The 17,513-nt window shown below is 42.1% G+C and overlaps 1 protein-coding gene across 7 annotated transcripts; it reads left to right on the top strand.

Moving 5' to 3' along the window:
• The first annotated feature begins 255 nt into the window (after positions 1-255).
• Positions 256-3,598, top strand: LOC123116488 (cold-regulated 413 inner membrane protein 2, chloroplastic). Of its 7 annotated transcripts, XR_006457096.1 has the most exons (6): positions 256-525; positions 611-736; positions 1,472-1,558; positions 1,686-1,781; positions 2,246-2,310; positions 2,407-3,598. XR_006457096.1 is itself a non-coding variant. In XM_044537444.1 (5 exons), the coding sequence occupies exons 2-5, from the start codon at positions 708-710 to the stop codon at positions 2,460-2,462; spliced, it is 246 nt and encodes an 81-aa protein (XP_044393379.1). In that variant the 5' UTR covers positions 256-525; positions 611-707; the 3' UTR covers positions 2,463-3,598. The 7 variants fall into 7 exon arrangements, 1 of the variants encoding a protein (XP_044393379.1); XR_006457097.1 differs by lacking the exon at positions 1,686-1,781; XR_006457092.1 differs by having other exon boundaries at positions 1,686-2,310.
• The last annotated feature ends 13,915 nt before the right edge of the window (positions 3,599-17,513 follow it).

Genomic DNA, 17,513 nt, shown 5'->3' with positions numbered 1-17,513 from the left:
TTCATGTTCCATCCCACCGAGTCAGATCCCAACAAGTGGTGTTGATTTAGCCAACAGGAGAGTGAAATCTCATTATAACTCATTGGTAAAAACACAGACATATTTGCATCAACTAATGCAAGTACTCTCATATAGAGAAAAATCTTTACTTGTAATGTCTGAGTTGATAGTCTCGCATCACGCCCACCTCATCCCACCCCGCCTATATTTCGCCCTCCTTTAATATCATCATGTCGCAGCATTGGGCCAGCCTATTAACGTGTACGTGACCGCAATCCCTTCTCACGATCCTCCCAACGTCCTCGCGCTGCGGTCCTCCTCCACAATCTCCTCTACCAGGGCGCATCCTCCCAACGTCCTCGTGCCGCCGTCCTCCTTCCCGATCTCCTCTGCCAGGGTGCCCTACTCGCGATCCGGCCGACATGTCCTCGCGCCACACTCTCTTCTCATCGATCTCCTCTGCCAGCGGGAGCCCTCTGCCGGGAATGCGAGCTTTTCCACCGCCGCGTGCACCGGCACGCTCAGGTGAGGCTGCTCGCCGGGTTCCCTCAGTGCCTGCCTTTCATCTACTCACCGTGCCGTCGGGTGATTTGTGTGTGCGTGTATGCAGGGGATGCACCGCTCTGCTGCAGCCACTGGTCTGGCCGTGCCGGAGCCGGGGGAGCGCCGTCATGTGCAACGCGTTGGTGTAGCTCGGCCCACCCACGATGCAGTGGGTCTCCGTCGCGGCCGCCGCGTGAGTGCCTCCCCTCATCTCCTTGTCGATACCTAAAAGTACATTTTCCGGTGCGATTTGCTCCTACAGAAACGCATGAGCCTTTCCGGGCTCTGAATATGTTCGTGCTTTTGCTTGCAAGAGCTGTAAATTGCGCAACTGCTGGTGTCAGATTGTAAGATGCGCCATCCTGTCATAGATTCTGCAACCTATCGATGGTTACTCGTTCAAAACTCCGAGGGCATCATACAACAACTATTAGATGGAGTTGGTTCTTCATCAGTAAACATGAGTTAATATTTTCACAGTAAGTAAAAAAAATAAACACATCATGTCCATAGCTTTAGGAGGTAGGAGCAACATTAACACACTTCACAAGAACTAGAGAGACAATATACTTGTAGTACCATATGTTGCAACGACGAATGCTGCTAGATATTCAGCCTGTTTACACATGAACATGACACCGTGTGTTCAGTAGCATCACTCTGTATCACAAAAAAGTGCAATGCATGTTTTTCATATAACTCGAATGCAGAAATTTACTCAAGGTATAAATTCAAGTCATGTTAACATCATCAGTCTGTTAAACATAACTTACAGGATATGGTACTCAGGGTTCGGACCACTTGGTGACGCTTAGCTTGCTGCAGAATTGTAGTGTATCTACTTTATGCTTCTGATCCATCATAAGTTACTATCGCATTCATGTTACGATACTAACTTGTCAACACCAAGGTGGTAATATTGCTTCAGATCTTGGATGAGCTACTGGAGCTATTCAGGCCATGACTCCAAATCGTAATTGCTTTCTTGAGGATCTTCAATCTTGTGTAACTGAAAGTAATAATTCTTTGAAAACTTAGCTCTTGCTATTCGCCATGTAGTTTCTTCCATTCTGCGACATATTTGGTTTTGTCATAAAATGTTGGATTATTATTTGAGCATTTTACTCTTTTTCCTCTTGCAGAGTGCTCTTGCTTGGTAAAGGCACAAGCATACACAAATCTTTCCTCGTGCCATTGTTTGTTCTGCAAGCACCTACCCCTATAATCTCATGGATCAAGTAGGGAAAATTTTGTTTTTGCCATCTAGATTTTTCCATTTTCCTTATGCCACTCATATTTTGACATTTCACTTTTGCCACTCTTACTTTTTGACAGTTATCACAATTGCCATTCCCGTGGCAAAAGCAAAATTTTCAGAGTGGCAATTGTGATAGATTTCAAAAGCTGAGAGTGGCAAAAATGTAATAAAATTATTTTGCTTTTGCCACAGAATGGCAATTGTGATAATCGTCAAAAGCTAAGAGTGGCAAAAGTGAAATGTCAAATTCTAGAATGGTATAAGGAAACTTGGCAAAATCTAGAGTGGCAAAAACAAAAATTTCCCAGTAGGGTTCTGCCACTTGGCCCAAAAGAATTATTACCTTGCTCTTTTCTTGCTATAGCTACTGGATGTTTATTCTTTTTGAGACAAGAACACTTACTTTTGGCGTACTTATCCTATGGTGTCTATTCCAAATATTAGGAGTGAATATGGGCTGTGGACTGCTTTTCTTGTGCTTGCAGTGCATTTGTTCTTACCCTTTCCAGGTAGAGTAACAACGAAGATCCATACATCCTCAAGTATATTTGACAAGAGATGGAACATATATGTGTTACTTATGCACGTGCATCTGTTTATTGCAGATGAGCTAGAGCTTCCACTATCAACAATGCTGGCGGTCAGCATTGCTGCTTACTAGGTGATGAATGTGAGGTATGTAACATTCTCGCCATTTTGAAAGACATTAGTTGTACTGCTGCATATGTCTTTGATAATTCAACCACTTTGTCAATTGTCCGCTAGATGAAAAGTGTCTAAAAAGAAAGGAAAATAACATGTAGAAGAACTGTTAAGCTGAGAATTCATTGCCTAGCTTAGCCAGTGCAACATGAAAAAGGTTTAAGAGGATCTAGCTTAATCCATGTGTACGGTAGCAGATCATATACTCTGCTTTCTTCAATTTCCTAAGTTACCGTTTCACCCCTAGCCACATTTGCGGGCAAAACATTGAAGTTTGTGCAAGCAATAGATCTAGAGAATCTTTTGTAGGGCCTGAGTTACTTGATAGACATCTAATAAAAAGAGGCATTTTCTTTTAGCTCGATACAAAATGTACCAGTGCTATTGGGTGCTCTTTGGTACTAAAATTGCCTCACCCACTCTACAAAACCTTGAGTGTATATGGTCTTTTGTTCTTCACTATTACATTATTAAGGCTACTAATTTGTGATATCTATAGATGAAAACACATAATGCAACATAATTGATTCATCTGACGATCCAGTGTTCCCTGCTCTTTTTGTGTGAACTCCAACTAGATATATTTAGCTGGGGTATTTTTTGCCACTTATTATTTGTTACAAAGAGTTGGGTGTTTCTAGACACAAAATATTTTGTTCACTGGTTTGTACCAATGGGTTAGTTCCATCTCAGGTTAAATTAGACAGTGTTGATCAAAAATGAAATGTGGCCATTGATTGATCGATCGGTGATGGCACATATGTGAAAAGCATCAATTATATATCCCACTGTGTTGGACCCAAATACCTTCTGGAAAAAAATTCTGAAGGGTGGGATACTAGACCACCATGTAATTTCAGTTATCTCTTTATTATATAAAATAGGTGGAATTTTAGGTACGGTCTGCTATCCCCCCTCCCTAATTTGGTTATATTGTTTTTAAGGTAGCTATTTATTTTGAGTTTTTCTGTGTCAAACACAGAGGTTGAATGTATGGCTTTTTACGGGAGGTTGAATGTATGGCTTTTTATGGGAGGTTGAATGTATGGCTTAGCACTACATGTGGGTTGTTCTGCTCAAGTTATTTCAGTTACATGCCTCAGTTAATCCTTTGCAAGATCTTGAGGAGCTCTTCTGTGTTGTAGTGCTTTGAAGGTGAGGCACATTCCTTGAATTTTGCTCTGTTATTATTGTAATAAGTAGTATATTTGTGCTTTTAGCATTGAGAATATTCAAGGAACTACCTACTACGACATCATTTTCCACGAAAATTAGGTCATAACAAGAGACGACGAATCCGTTATTTTCCTTGTTGTGGGTAGGGTAGAATTTTGAATGACCAAGCTTTTGTATGATTTTGATTGACCAAGCTTGCTACTTTCTTGTGAGTCAGGCTATGTTGGTGGATTTTAGAGAGAACTTGTCTTTGAACAATACTATCAGCAAGGGAAAGACATCCATTGCATTACTACACTTGAGATAATTTTGCCTTGTTAGCTACACCCTTTTGATGGTGCTACTTGTAGAAAATTATAGACAATCAACCCTTCAAATTTTACCGGACACATCCTCCTGGAGTACAAGATATTTTTATAACTATGCCTACAACTCATGATCTCAATGCCTAAATATTTGTTGGCATTGTGAGGATATTTTCCATGGTGACCAATATCCATTAAGCTATACGAGATTTGATTGAGAACATGGAGATACATTTTATCTTACTCATAATGATAAGAATGTATGTCGACTATTTTATGGGCCGAGCGCTTTTGGCAGAGGGCTTGTTAGGGCAACGAGAGGACGGTTCTAGACCTTCTCCTCAAGATCTGAACCAACGTCGATGGAGAGCAAAGAGTTGACTGTGTGTTTGTCGTTGATGTGGAGACAACTGGCAAGGTTGTAAAACCAACAATGATGATGAATGATGTGCAAATTTATTGTTCCGTGGCAATACACGGGCATTAAACTACTCCTATTAACCCTCCGCGGCCCCTCGCGCAACACGCGGATCACCCACCGGCCCGTAACAGGGGGATCTATTCCAGCCGCCTCCACCTCCCTCCTCCCTCCTCGCTGCCGCTACAGAATGCCGCCGAGGTCACTCTCATCCCACGAGCAGCGTTGGCAACGCGGGACGCAGTGGGCTCAACTTGCATCGGCGGCGCCGGTGTCCCTCTCCTCTGTCGAGCGTCGACGGCGCGGGACGTAGCAGGCTGAACCTGCGTCGGCGGTGGCGGCGATGGGTTCCGTCCTTCATTCCCCTCCTCCTCACCCTGCCCCTCACCTTTTCCTTGCTTTCCTGCATCGCTACAGGGGGATCGATTCTAGCCGCCTCCACCTCCCTCCTCTCTCCTTGCTGCCGCTATAGAATGCCGCCAGGGTTGCTCTCATCCCACGAGCAACATCGGCAACGCGGGACGCAGCGGGATCAAGTTGCATCGGCGGCGCCGGTGTCCCTCTCCTCTATCGAGCGGCGGCAGCGTGGGACGTAGCAGGCTGAACCTGCGTTGACGGTGCCGGCGATGGGTTCCACACCTCCATTCCCCTCCTCCTCACCCCGCCCCTCTCATTTTCCTTGCTTTCCTGCACCGGCAAAGAGGAAGACGCCCTCGGCTTCATGGCCTCATCTCTAGGGCCAAGGGGTGGCTAGAGGACTCACCAGGAGGGCGGCGAAAAAAGAGGCCAAGAGGAAAGGGGAGGCGGAAGAAATCCGCCCACACGCCCTCACCATCTCAGCATCTCGCTCTACCTGATGGCGTTGTATGATCGGTCAGACAAGGGAACCCGATTGATGGCGGATGTCAAACGCCTTCTCCCTAAGATCATGCTCCTAGGTGCGTGGTGACCGTACCTATTACTGTGCTTGAATTTTCTGGTTTAGAACATGTGTGCTCAATCGAAGTGCTCAAATGTGAGGTTGCAAGTAGATGCTTGTTCTTTTTTTTCATAGAAACTCTGGGAATGGATGAATGCATACTACTTCTGAGCTTTCTAAACTCTAGGAACCACTAAAAATTTTGGCGCTGCAAGAGAAATATACTACTGTGTTTATGCATCCTCATTTGGCAAGAGTTCGCATATTACTTACAACTAGTTTAATGCCCGTGCGTTGCCACGGAACAATATATTTGCACATCATTCATCATCATAGTTGGTTTTCCAACCTTGCCAGTTGTCTCCCCGTCAACGACAAACACACGGTCAACTCTTTGCACTCCATCGACGTTGGTTGAGATCTTGAGGAGAAGGTCCAGAACCGTCCTCTCGTTACCCTAACAAGCCCTCTGCCAAAAGCGCTCGGCCCATAAAATAGTCAACATACATTCTTACAATTATGAGTAAGAGAAAATGTATCTCCATGTTCTCAATCAAATCTCGTATAGCTTAATGTATATTGGTCACCATGGAAAATATCCTCACAATGCTAGCAAATACTCCCTCCGTTCCTAAATATATGTCTTTGTAGGTACTTCACTATAGACCACATACGGATGTATATAGATGCATTTTGTGTGTAGATTCACTTATTTTGCTTCGTATATGGTCTATAGTGAAATCTCTCCAAAGACTTATATTTAGGAACAGAGGGAGTAATAAATTTAGGCATAGAGATCATGAGTTGTAGGCATAGTTATAAAAATATCTTGTACTCCAGGAGGATGTGTCCAGTAAAATTTGAAGGGTTGATTGTCTATAATTTTCTACAAGTAGCACCATCCAAAGGGTGTAGCTAACAAGTCAAAATTATCTCAAGTGTAGTAATGCAATGGATGTCTTTCCCTTGCTGCTTCTGGATAGTATTGTTCGAAGACAAGTTCTCTCTAAAATCCACCAATATAGCCTGACTGACAACCAAGCAGCAAGCTTGGTCAATCAAAATCATACAAAAGCTTGGTCATTCAAAATTCGACCCTACCCACAACAAGGAAAATAACAGACTCGCCGTCTCTTGTTATGACCTAATTTTCATAGAAAATTATGTCGTAGAAGGTAATTCCTTGAATATTCTCAATGCTAAAAGCATAAATAAACTACTTCTTACAACAATAATAGAGCAAAATTCAAGGAATGTGCTTCACCTTCAAAGCACTACAACACATAAGAGCTCCTCAAGATCCTGCAAAGGATTAACTTAGGCATGTAACTGAAATAACTTGAGCACAACAACCCACATGTAGTGCTAAGCCATACATTCAACCTCCCTAAAAAAAGCCATACATTCAACCTTTGTGTTTGACACAGAAAAACTCAAAATAAATAGCTACCTTAAAAATAGAACCAAACTAGGGGGAGGATAGCAGACCATACCTAAAATTCCACCTATTTTTTATAATAAAGAGATAACTGAAATTACATGGCGGTCTAGTATCCCACCCTTCAGAATTTTTTTTCCAGAAGGTATTTGGGTCCAACACAGTGGGATATATAATTGTTGCTTTTCACATCTGTGCCATCAACGATCGATCAACCAATGGCCAAATTTCATTTTTGATCAACACCGTCTAATTTAACCTGAGATGGAACTAACTCATTGGTACAAAGCAATAAACAAAATATTTTGTGCCTAGAAACTCCCAACTCTTTGTAACAAATAATTAGTGGCAAAAATACCCCAGCTAAATATTTCTAGTTGGAGTTCACACAAAAAGAGCAGGGAACATTGGATCGTCAGATGAATCAATTATGTCGTATTATGTGTTTTCATCTGTAGATATCATAAATTAGCAGCCTTAATAATGTAATAGTGAAGAACAAAAGACCATATACACTCAAGGTTTTGTAGAGTGGGTGAGGCAATTGTAGTAGTAAAGAGCACCCATTAGCACTGGTATATTTTGTATCGGGCTGAAAGAAAATGCCTCTTTTTATTAGATGTCTATCAAGTAACTCACGGCCTACAAAAGATTCTCTAGATCTGCTGCTTGCGCAAACTACAATGTTTTGCCCGCAAATGTGGCTAGGGGTAAAATTGTAACTTAGAAAATTGAAAAAAGCAAAGTATATGATCTGCTACCATACACATGGATTAAGCTAGATCCTCTTAAACCTTTTTCATGATGCACTGGCTAAGCTAGGCGATAAATTCTCACCTTAACAATTCTTCTACATGTTATTTTCCTTTCTTTTTAGACACTTTTCATCTAGAGGACAATTGACAAAGTGGTTGAATTATCAAAGACATATGCAGCAGTACAGCTAATGTCTTCCAAAATGGCGAGAATGTTACATACCTCACATTCATCACCTGGTAAGGAGAACCGCCGACCGCTAGCATTGTTGACAGTAGAAGCTCTAGCTCATCTGCAATAGACAAACACATGTGTTGGGGAACGTAATAATTTCAAAAATTTCCTACGCACACGCAAGATCATGGTGATGCATAGCAACGAGAGGGGAGAGTGTTGTCCACGTACCCTCGTAGACCGAACGCGGAAGCGTTAGCACAACGCGGTTGATGTAGTCGTACGTCTTCATGATCCGACCAATCCAAGTACCGAACGTACAACACCTCCGAGTTCAGCACACATTCAGCTCGATGACGTCCCACGAACTCTGATCCAGCAGAGCTCCACGATAGAGTTCGGTCAGCCTGACGGTGTGATGACGGTGATGATGTTGCTACCTACGCAGGCCTTCGCCTAAGCACCGCTATGATATGACTGAGGTGGAATATGGTGGAGGGGGGCACCGCACACGGCTGGGAGAGATCAGCAGACCAACTTGTGTGTCCATGGGGTGCCCCTGCCCCCGTATATAAAGGAGTGGAGGAGGGGGGAGGGCCGGCCCTCCTATGGTGCACCCTGGAGGAGTCCTACTTCCACCGGGAGTAGGATTCCCCCCTTCCAAGTAGTAGGAGTAGGAGTCAAGGAAAGGGAAAAGAGAAGAGAAGGAAGGAGGGGGCGCAGCCCCTCCCCTAGTCCAATTCGGACTAGGCCTTGGGGGGACGCGCAGCCTCCCCTCTCTCTTTCCCCTAAAGCCCAATAAGGCCCATATACCCCCCGGCGAATTCCCGTAACTCTCCGGTACTCCGATAAATAGCCGAATCACTCGGAACCTTTCTGATGTCTGAATATAGTCGTCCAATATATCAATCTTTACGTCTCGACCATTTCGAGACTCTGGTCATGTCCCCGATCTCATCCGGGACTCCGAACTACCTTCGGTACATCAAAACACATAACTCACAATATAAATCGTCATCAAACGTTAAGCGTGCGGACCCTACGGGTTCGAGAACTATGTAGACATGACCGAGACACATCTCCGGTCAATAACCAATAGCGGAACCTGGATGCTCATATTGGCTCCCACATATTCTATGAATATCTTTATCGGTCAAACCGCATAACAACATACGTTGTTCCCTTTGTCATCGATATGTTACTTGCCCGAGATTCGATCGTCGATATCTCAATACCTAGTTCAATCTTGTTACCTGCAAGTCTCTTTACTCGTTATGTAATGCATCATCCCGCAACTAACTCATTAGTCACATTGCTTGCAAGGCTTATAGTGATGTGCATTACCGAGAGGGCCCCGAGATACCTCTCCGACAATCGGAGTGACAAATCCTAATCTCTATATACGCCAACTCAACAAGTACCTTCGGAGACACCTGTAGAGCACCTTTATAATCACCCAGTTACATTGTGACGTTTGGTGGCACACAAAGTGTTCCTTCGGTAAACGGGAGTTGCATAATCTCATAGTCATAGGAACATGTATAAGTCATGAAGAAAGCAATAGCAACATACTAAACGATCAAGTGCTAAGCTAACGGAATGGGTCATGTCAATCACATCATTCTCTAATGATGTGATCCCGTTAATCACATGACAACTCATGTCTATGGCTAGGAAACTTAACCATCTTTGTTTCAACGAGCTAGTCAAGTAGAGGCATACTAGTGACATTATGTTTGTCTATGTATTCACACATGTACTAAGTTTCCGGTTAATACAATTCTAGCATGAATAATAAACATTATCATGATATAAGGAAATAAATAATAACTTTATTATTGCCTCTAGGGCATATTTCCTTCAGTCTCCCACTTGCACTAGAGTCAATAATCTAGTTCACATCACTATGTGATTTAACACTAATATTCACATCTGCATGTGATTAACACCCATAGTTCACATCGTCATGTGACCAACACCCAAAGGGTTTACTAGAGTTAATAATCTAGTTCACATCGATATGTGATTAACACCCAAAGAGTACTAAGGTGTGATCATGTTTTTCTCGTGAGAGAAGTTTAGTCAACGGGTCTGTCACATTTAGAGTCGTATGTATTTTGCAAAATATTCTATGTCTACAATGCTCTGTACGGAGCTACTCTAGCTAATTGCTCCCACTTTCAATATGTATCCAGATTGAGACTTAGAGTCATCTGCATCAGTGTAAAAGCTTGCACCGATGTAACTCTTTACAACGAACTATTTTATCACCTCCATAATCGAGAAACATTTCCTTAGTCCTTACTAAGGATAATTTTTTGACCGCTGTCCAGTGATCTACTCCTAGATCAAAATTGTACTCCCTTGTCAAACTCAGAGCAAGGTATACAATAGGTCTGGTACATAACATAGCATACTTTATAGAACCTATGACTATGGCATAGGGAATGACTTTCATTCTCTTTCTATTTTCTGTCGTGGTCGGGTTTTGAGTCTTACTCAACTTCACACCTTGCAACACAGGCAAGTACTCCTTCTTTGACTGTTCCATTTTGAATTACTTCAAAATCTTCTCAAGGTATGTACTCATTGAAAAATCTTATCAAGCGTCTTGATCTATCTCTATAGATCTTGATGCTCAATGTGTAAGCAGCTTCACCGAGGTCTTTCATTGAATAACTTTTATTCAAGTATCCTTTTGTGCTATCCAGAAATTCTATATCATTTCCAATCAACAATATGTTGCCCACATATAATATCAAAAATGCTACGGAGCTCCCACTCACTTTCTTGTAAATATAGGCTTCTCCAAAAGTCTATATAAAACCATATGCTTTGATCACACTATCAAAGTATTTATTCCAACTCTGAGAGGCTTGCACCAGTCCATAAATGGATCGCTGGAGCTTGCACACTTTGTTAGCACCTTTCGGATCGACACAACCTTTTGGTTGCATCATATACAACTCTTCTTCCAGAAATCCATTTAGGAATGCAGTTTTGACATCCATTTGCCAAATTTCATAATAATAAAATGCGGCAATTGCTAACATGATTCAGACAGACTTAAGCATCGCTACGGGTGAGAAGGTCTCATCGTAGTCAACCCCTTGAACTTGTCGAAAACCTTTCACAACAAGTCGAGCTTTGTAGATAGTAACAATACTATTAGTGTCCGTCTTCCTCTTGAAGATCCATTTATTCTCAATGGCTTGCCGATCATTGGGCAAGTCAACCAAAGTCCATACTTTGTTCTCATACATGGATCCCATCTTAGATTTCATGGCCTCAAGCCATTTTGCAGAATCTGGGCTCATCATCGCTTCCTCATAGTTTGTAGGTTCATCATGGTCTAGTAACATGACTTTCAAAACAAGATTACCGTACCACTCTGGTGCGGACTATACTTTGGAAGACCTACGAGGTTCTATAGTAATTTAATTTGAAGTTTCATGATCATCGTCATTAGCTTCCGCACTAATTGGTGTAGGAATCACTGAAACTGATTTCTGTGATGAACTACTTTCCAATTCGGGAGAAGGTACAATTACCTTACCAAGCTCTACTTTCCTCCCACTCACTTCTTTCGAGAGAAAATCCTTCTCTAGAAAGGATCCATTCTTAGCAACAAATGTTTTGCCTTCAGATATGTGATAGAAGGTGTACCCAACAGTTTTCTTTGAGTATTCTATGAAGTTGCACTTCTCTGATTTGGGTTCGAGCTTATCAGGTTGAAACTTTTTCACATAAGCATCGCAGCCCCAAACTTTAAGAAACGACAATTTTGGTTTCTTGCCAAACCACAGTTCATAAGGCATCGTCTCAATGGATTTTGATGGTGCCCTATTTAAAGTGAATGCAACTGTCTCTAATTCATAACCCCAAAACAATAGTGATAAATCGGTAAGATACATCATAGATCGCACCATATCCAATAAAGTGCGGTTACGACGTTCGGACACACCATTATGCTGTGGTGTTCCATGTGGCGTGAGCTGTGAAACTATTCCACATTGTTTTATATGAAGGCCAAACTCGTAACTCAAATATTCTCCAATACGATCAGATTGTAGAAACTTTATTTTCTTGTTACGATGATTCTCCACTTCACTCTGAAATTCTTTGAACTTTTCAAATATTTCAGACTTGTGCTTCATTAAGTAGATATACTCATATCCGCTCAAATCATCTGTGAAGGTCAGAAAATAATGATACCCGCCACGAGCATCAACACTCATTGGACCGCATACATCAGTATGTATTATTTCCAACAAGACAGTAGCTCGTTCCATTATTCCAGAGAACGGAGTTTTAGTCATCTTGCCCAAAAGGCACGGTTCGCAAGCATCAAATGATTCATAATCAAGTGATTCCAAAAGTCCATCTTTATGGAGTTTCTTCATGCGCTTTACACCGATATGACCAAAACGGCAGTTCCACAAATAAGTTGCACTATCATTATCAACTTTGCATCTTTTGGCATCAATATTATGAATATGTGCATCACTATGATCGAGATCCAGCAAACTATTTTCATTGGGTGTATGACCATCGAAGGCTTTATTCATGTAAACAGAACAACAATTATTCTCTGACTTTAAATGAATAACCGTATTGCAATAAACATGATCAAATCATATTCATGCTCAACGCAAACGCCAAATAACATTTATTTAGGTTTAACACTAATCCCGAAAGTATAGGGAGTGTGCGATGATGATCATATCAATCTTGGAACCACTCCGAACACACGTCGTCACTTCACCCTCAACTAGTCTCTGTTTATTCTGTAACTCTTGTTTCGAGTTACTAATTTTTAGCAACCGAACAAGTTTCAAATACCCAGGGGCTACTATAAACACTAGTAAGATACACATCAATAACCTGTATATCAAATATACCCTTGTTCACTTTGCCATCCTTCTTATCCACCAAATATTCAGGGCATTTCCGCTTCCAATGACCATTTCCTTTGCAGTAGAAGCACTCAGTTTCAGGCTTTGGTCCAGCTTTGGGCTTCTTCGCGGGAGTGACAACTTGCTTGCCATTCTACATGAAGTTCCCTTTCTTTCCTTTTGCCCTTTTCTTTAAACTAGTGGTGTCGTCAATCATCAACACTTGATGCTCTTTCTTGATTTATACCTTCGTCGATTTCAGCATCACGAAGAGCTCGCGAAACATTTTTGTCATCCCTTGCATACTATAGTTCATCACGAAGTTCCAGTAACTTGGTGATGGTGACTAGAGAACTCTGTCAATCACTATCTTATCTAGAAGATTAACTCCCACTTGATTCAAGTGATTGTAGTACCTAGATAATCTGAGCACATGCTCACTAGTTGAGCAATTCTCCTCCATCTTTTAGCTATAGAACTTGTTGGAGACTTCATATCTCTCAACTCGGGTATTTGCTTGAAATATTAACTTCAACACCTGGAACATCTCATGTGGTCCATGATGTTCAAAACGTCTTTGAAGTCCCGATTCTAAGCCGTTAAGCATGGTGCACTAAACTATCAAGTAGTCATCATATTGAGCTAGCCAAACATTCATAACGTTTGCATATGCTCCTGCAATAGGTCTGTCACCTAGCGGTGCATCAAGGACATAATTCTTCTATGCAGCAATGAGGATAAACCTCAGATCACGGACCCAGTCCGCATCATTGCTACTATCATCTTTCAACTTAGTTTTCTCTAAGAACACATATAAAACATAGGGAAGCAACAACGCGACCTATTGATCTACAACATTATTTGCAAAATACTCTCAGGACTAAGTTCATGATAAATTAAAGTTCAACTAATCATATTACTTAAGAACTCCCACTTAGATAGACATCCCTCTAATCATCTAAGAGATCACGTGATCCAAATCAACTAAACCATGTCCGATCATCACGTGAGATGGAGTAGTTTTCAATGGTGAAAATCACTATGTTGATCATATCTACTATATGATTCACGCTCGACCTTTCGGTCTCAGTGTTCCGAGGCCATATCTACATATGCTAGGCTCGTCAAGTTTAACCTGAGTATTTTGCGAGTGCAAAACTGTCTTACGCCCATTGTATTTGAATGTAGAGCTTATCACACCCGGTCATCACGTGGTGTCTCGGCACGACGAACTTTGGCAACGGTGCGTACTCAGGGAGAACACTTTTATCTTGAAATTTAGTGAGAGATCATCTTATAATGCTACCGTCAATCAAAGCAAAATAAGATGCGTAAAGGATAAACATCACATGCAATCAATATAAGTGATATGATATGGCCATCATCATCTTGTGCTTGTGATCTCCATCTCCGAAGCACCGTCATGATCACCATCGTCACCAGCGCGACACCTTGATCTCCATCGTAGGATCGTTGTCATCTCGCCAACTATTGCTTCTATGACTATCACTACCGCTTAGTGATAAAGTAAAGAAATTACAGGGCGATTGCATTGCATAAAATAAAGCGACAACCATATGGCTCCTGCCAGTTGCCGATAACTCTGTTACAAAACATGATCATCTCATACAATAAAATTTACCATCATGTCTTGACCATATCACATCACAACATGCCCTGCAAAAACAAGTTAGACGTCCTCTACTTTATTGTTGCAAGTTTTATGTGGCTGCTACGGGCTGAGAAAGAACCGTTCTTACCTAGGCATCAAAACCACAACGATATTTCGTTAAGTTAGTGTTGTTTTAACCTTCTCAAGGACCGGGCGTAGCCACACTCGGTTCAACTAAAGTTGGAGAAACTGACACCCGCCAGCCACCTATGTGTAAAGCACGTCGGTAGAACCAGTCTCGCGTAAGCGTACGCGTAATGTTGGTCCGGGCCATTTCATCCAACAATACCGCCGAACCGAAGTATGACATGCTGGTAAGCAGTATGACTTGTATCACCCACAACTCACTTGTGTTCTACTCGTGCATATAACATCAACGCATAAACCTAGCTCTGATACCACTGTTGGGAACATAGTAATTTCAAAAATTTCCTACGCACACGCAAGATCATGGTGATGCATAGCAACGAGAGGGGAGAGTGTTGTTCACGTACCCTCGTAGACCGAAAGCAGAAGCGTTAGCACAACGCGGTTGATGTAGTCGTACGTCTTCACGATCCGACCGATCCAAGTACCGAACGTACGGCACCTCCGAGTTCAGCACACGTTCAGCTCGATGACGTCCCACGAACTCGGATCCAGCAGAGCTTCACGGGAGAGTTCCGTCAGCACGACGGCGTGATGACGGTGATGATGTTGCTACCGACGCAGGGCTTCGCCTAAGCACCACTACGATATGACCGAGGTGGAATATGGTGGAGGGGGCACCACACACGGCTGTGAGAGATCAATAGATCAACTTGTGTGTCCATGGGGTGCCCCCTGCCCCCGTATATAAAGGAGTGGAGGAGAGGGGAGGGCCGGCCCTCCTATGGCGCGCCCTGGAGGAGTCCTACTCCCACCGGGAGTAGGATTCCCCCCTTCCAAGTAGTAGGAGTAGGAGTCAAGGAAAGGGAAAAGAGAAGAGAAGGAAGGAGGGGGCGCAACCCCTCCCCCTAGTCCAATTCGGACGAGGCCTTGGGGGGGGGGGGCGCAACCTCCCCTCTCTCTTTCCCCTAAAGCCCAATAAGGCCCATATGCTCCCCCGCGAATTCCCGTAACTCTCCGGTACTTCGATAAATACCCGAATCAATCGGAACCTTTCCAATGTCCGAATATAGTCGTCCAATATATCGACCTTTATGTCTTGACCATTTCGAGACTCCTCCTCATGTCCCCGATCTCATCCGGGACTCTTAACTACTTTCGGTACATCAAAACACATAACTCACAATATAAATCGTCACCGAACGTTAAGCATGCGGACCCTACAGGTTCGAGAACTATGTAAACATGACCGAGACACATCTTCGGTCAATAACCAATAGCGGAACCTGGATGCTCATAGTGGCTCCCACATATTCTACAAAGATCTTTATCGGTCAAACCGCATAAAAACATACGTTGTTCCCTTTGTCATCAGTATGTTACTTGCCCGAGATTCGATCGTCGGTATCTCAATACCTAGTTCAATCTCATTACTGGCAAGTCTCTTTACTCGTTATGTAATGCATCATCCCGCAACTAACTCATTAGTCACATTGCTTGCAAGGCTTATAGTGATGTGCATTACCGCGAGGGCCCAGAGTTACCTCTTCGACAATCAGAGTGACAAATCTTAATCTCGAAATACGCCAACTCAACAAGTACCTTCGGAGACACCTGTAGAGCACCTTTATAATCACCCAGTTACGTTGTGACGTTTGGTAGCACACAAAGTGTTCCTCGGTAAACGGTAGTTGCATAATCTCATAGTCACAGGAACATGTATAAGTCATGAAGAAAGCAATAGCAACATACTAAACGATCAAGTGCTAAGCTAACGGAATGGGTCAAGTCAATCACATCATTCTCTAATGATGTGATCCCGTTAATCAAATGACAACTCATGTCTATGGCTAGGAAACTTAACCATCTTCGATTCAACGAGCTAGTCAAGTAGAGGCATACTAGTGACATTATGTTTGTCTATGTATTCACACATGTACAAAGTTTCCGGTTAATACAATTCTAGCATGAATAATAAACATTTATCATGATATAAGGAAATAAATAATAACTTTATTATCGCCTCTAGGGCATATTTCCTTCAGCACCTGCATAAGTAACATATATCTGTTCCATCTCTTGTCAAATATCATACTTGATTTTAAGCAAGACGTATGGATCTTCGTTGTTACTCTACCTGGAAAGGGTAATAACAAACGCACTGCAAGCGCAAGAAAAGTAGTCCACAACCCATGTTCACTCCTAAAATTTGGAATAGACACCATAGGATAAGTACGCCAAAAGTAAGTGTTCTTGTCTCAAAAAGAATAAACATCCAGTAGCTATAGCAAGAAAAGAGGAAAAGGTAATAACTCTTCTGGGCCAAGTGGCAGAACCCTACTTGATCCATGAGATTACAAGGCTAGGTGCTTACAGAACAAACAATGGCACGAGGAAAGATTTGTGTATGCCTATGCCTTTACCAAGCAAGAGCACTCTGCAAGAGGCAAAAGAGTAAAATGCACAAATAATAATCCAACATTTTATGACAAAACCAAATATGTCGCAGAATGGAAGAAACTACATGGCGAATAGCAAGAGCTGAGTTTTCAAAGAATTATTACTTTGAGTTACACAAGATTGCCAATCCTCAAGAAAGCAATTACAATTTGGAGTCATGGCCTGAATAGCTCCAATAGCTCTCCAAGATCTGAAGCAAGATTACCACCTTGGTGTTGACAAGTTAGTATCATAACATGAATGCGATAGTAACTTATGATGGATCAGAAGCATAAAGTAGATACACTATAATTCTGTAGCAAGCTAAGCAAGTCACCAAGTGGTCCGAACCCTGAGTACCATGATACGAAAAGAGTACCATATCATGTAAGTTTTGTAACAGACCGATGATGTTAACATGACTTGAATTTATACCTTGACTAAATTTCTGCATTCTAGTTATACGAAAAACATACATTGCACTTTCCTGTGATATAGAGTGATGCTACTGAACACACGGTGCCATGTTCATGTGTAAACATGCTGAATATCTATGAGCATTTGTCATTGCAACATATGATACTGCAAGTACACTGTCTATCTAGTTCTTATGAAGTGTGTTAATGTTGCTCCTACCTCCTAGAGCTATGGACATGATGCATTTATTTTTTTACTTGCTGTGAAAATATTAGCTCATGTTTACTAATGAAGAACCAACTCCATCTAACAGT

This window comes from Triticum aestivum, chromosome 1B (genome assembly GCF_018294505.1).
Source record: "Triticum aestivum cultivar Chinese Spring chromosome 1B, IWGSC CS RefSeq v2.1, whole genome shotgun sequence".
Classification (NCBI taxonomy): domain Eukaryota; kingdom Viridiplantae; phylum Streptophyta; class Magnoliopsida; order Poales; family Poaceae; genus Triticum; species Triticum aestivum.
Note: the sequence above shows the minus strand (reverse complement) of the source record. Positions and strands in the feature narration are given on the sequence as shown.

Bases quoted from the DNA above. Each gene is read 5' to 3' on its own strand.
- LOC123116488 (XM_044537444.1), top strand. From the start codon at position 708: ATGCAGTGGGTCTCCGTCGCGGCCGCCGC. The intron at 737-1,685 runs GTGAGTGCCTCC...TTCCTCTTGCAG, and splicing joins GTCTCCGTCGCGGCCGCCGC to AGTGCTCTTGCTTGGTAAAG. The intron at 1,782-2,245 runs GTAGGGAAAATT...TCCAAATATTAG, and splicing joins CCTATAATCTCATGGATCAA to GAGTGAATATGGGCTGTGGA.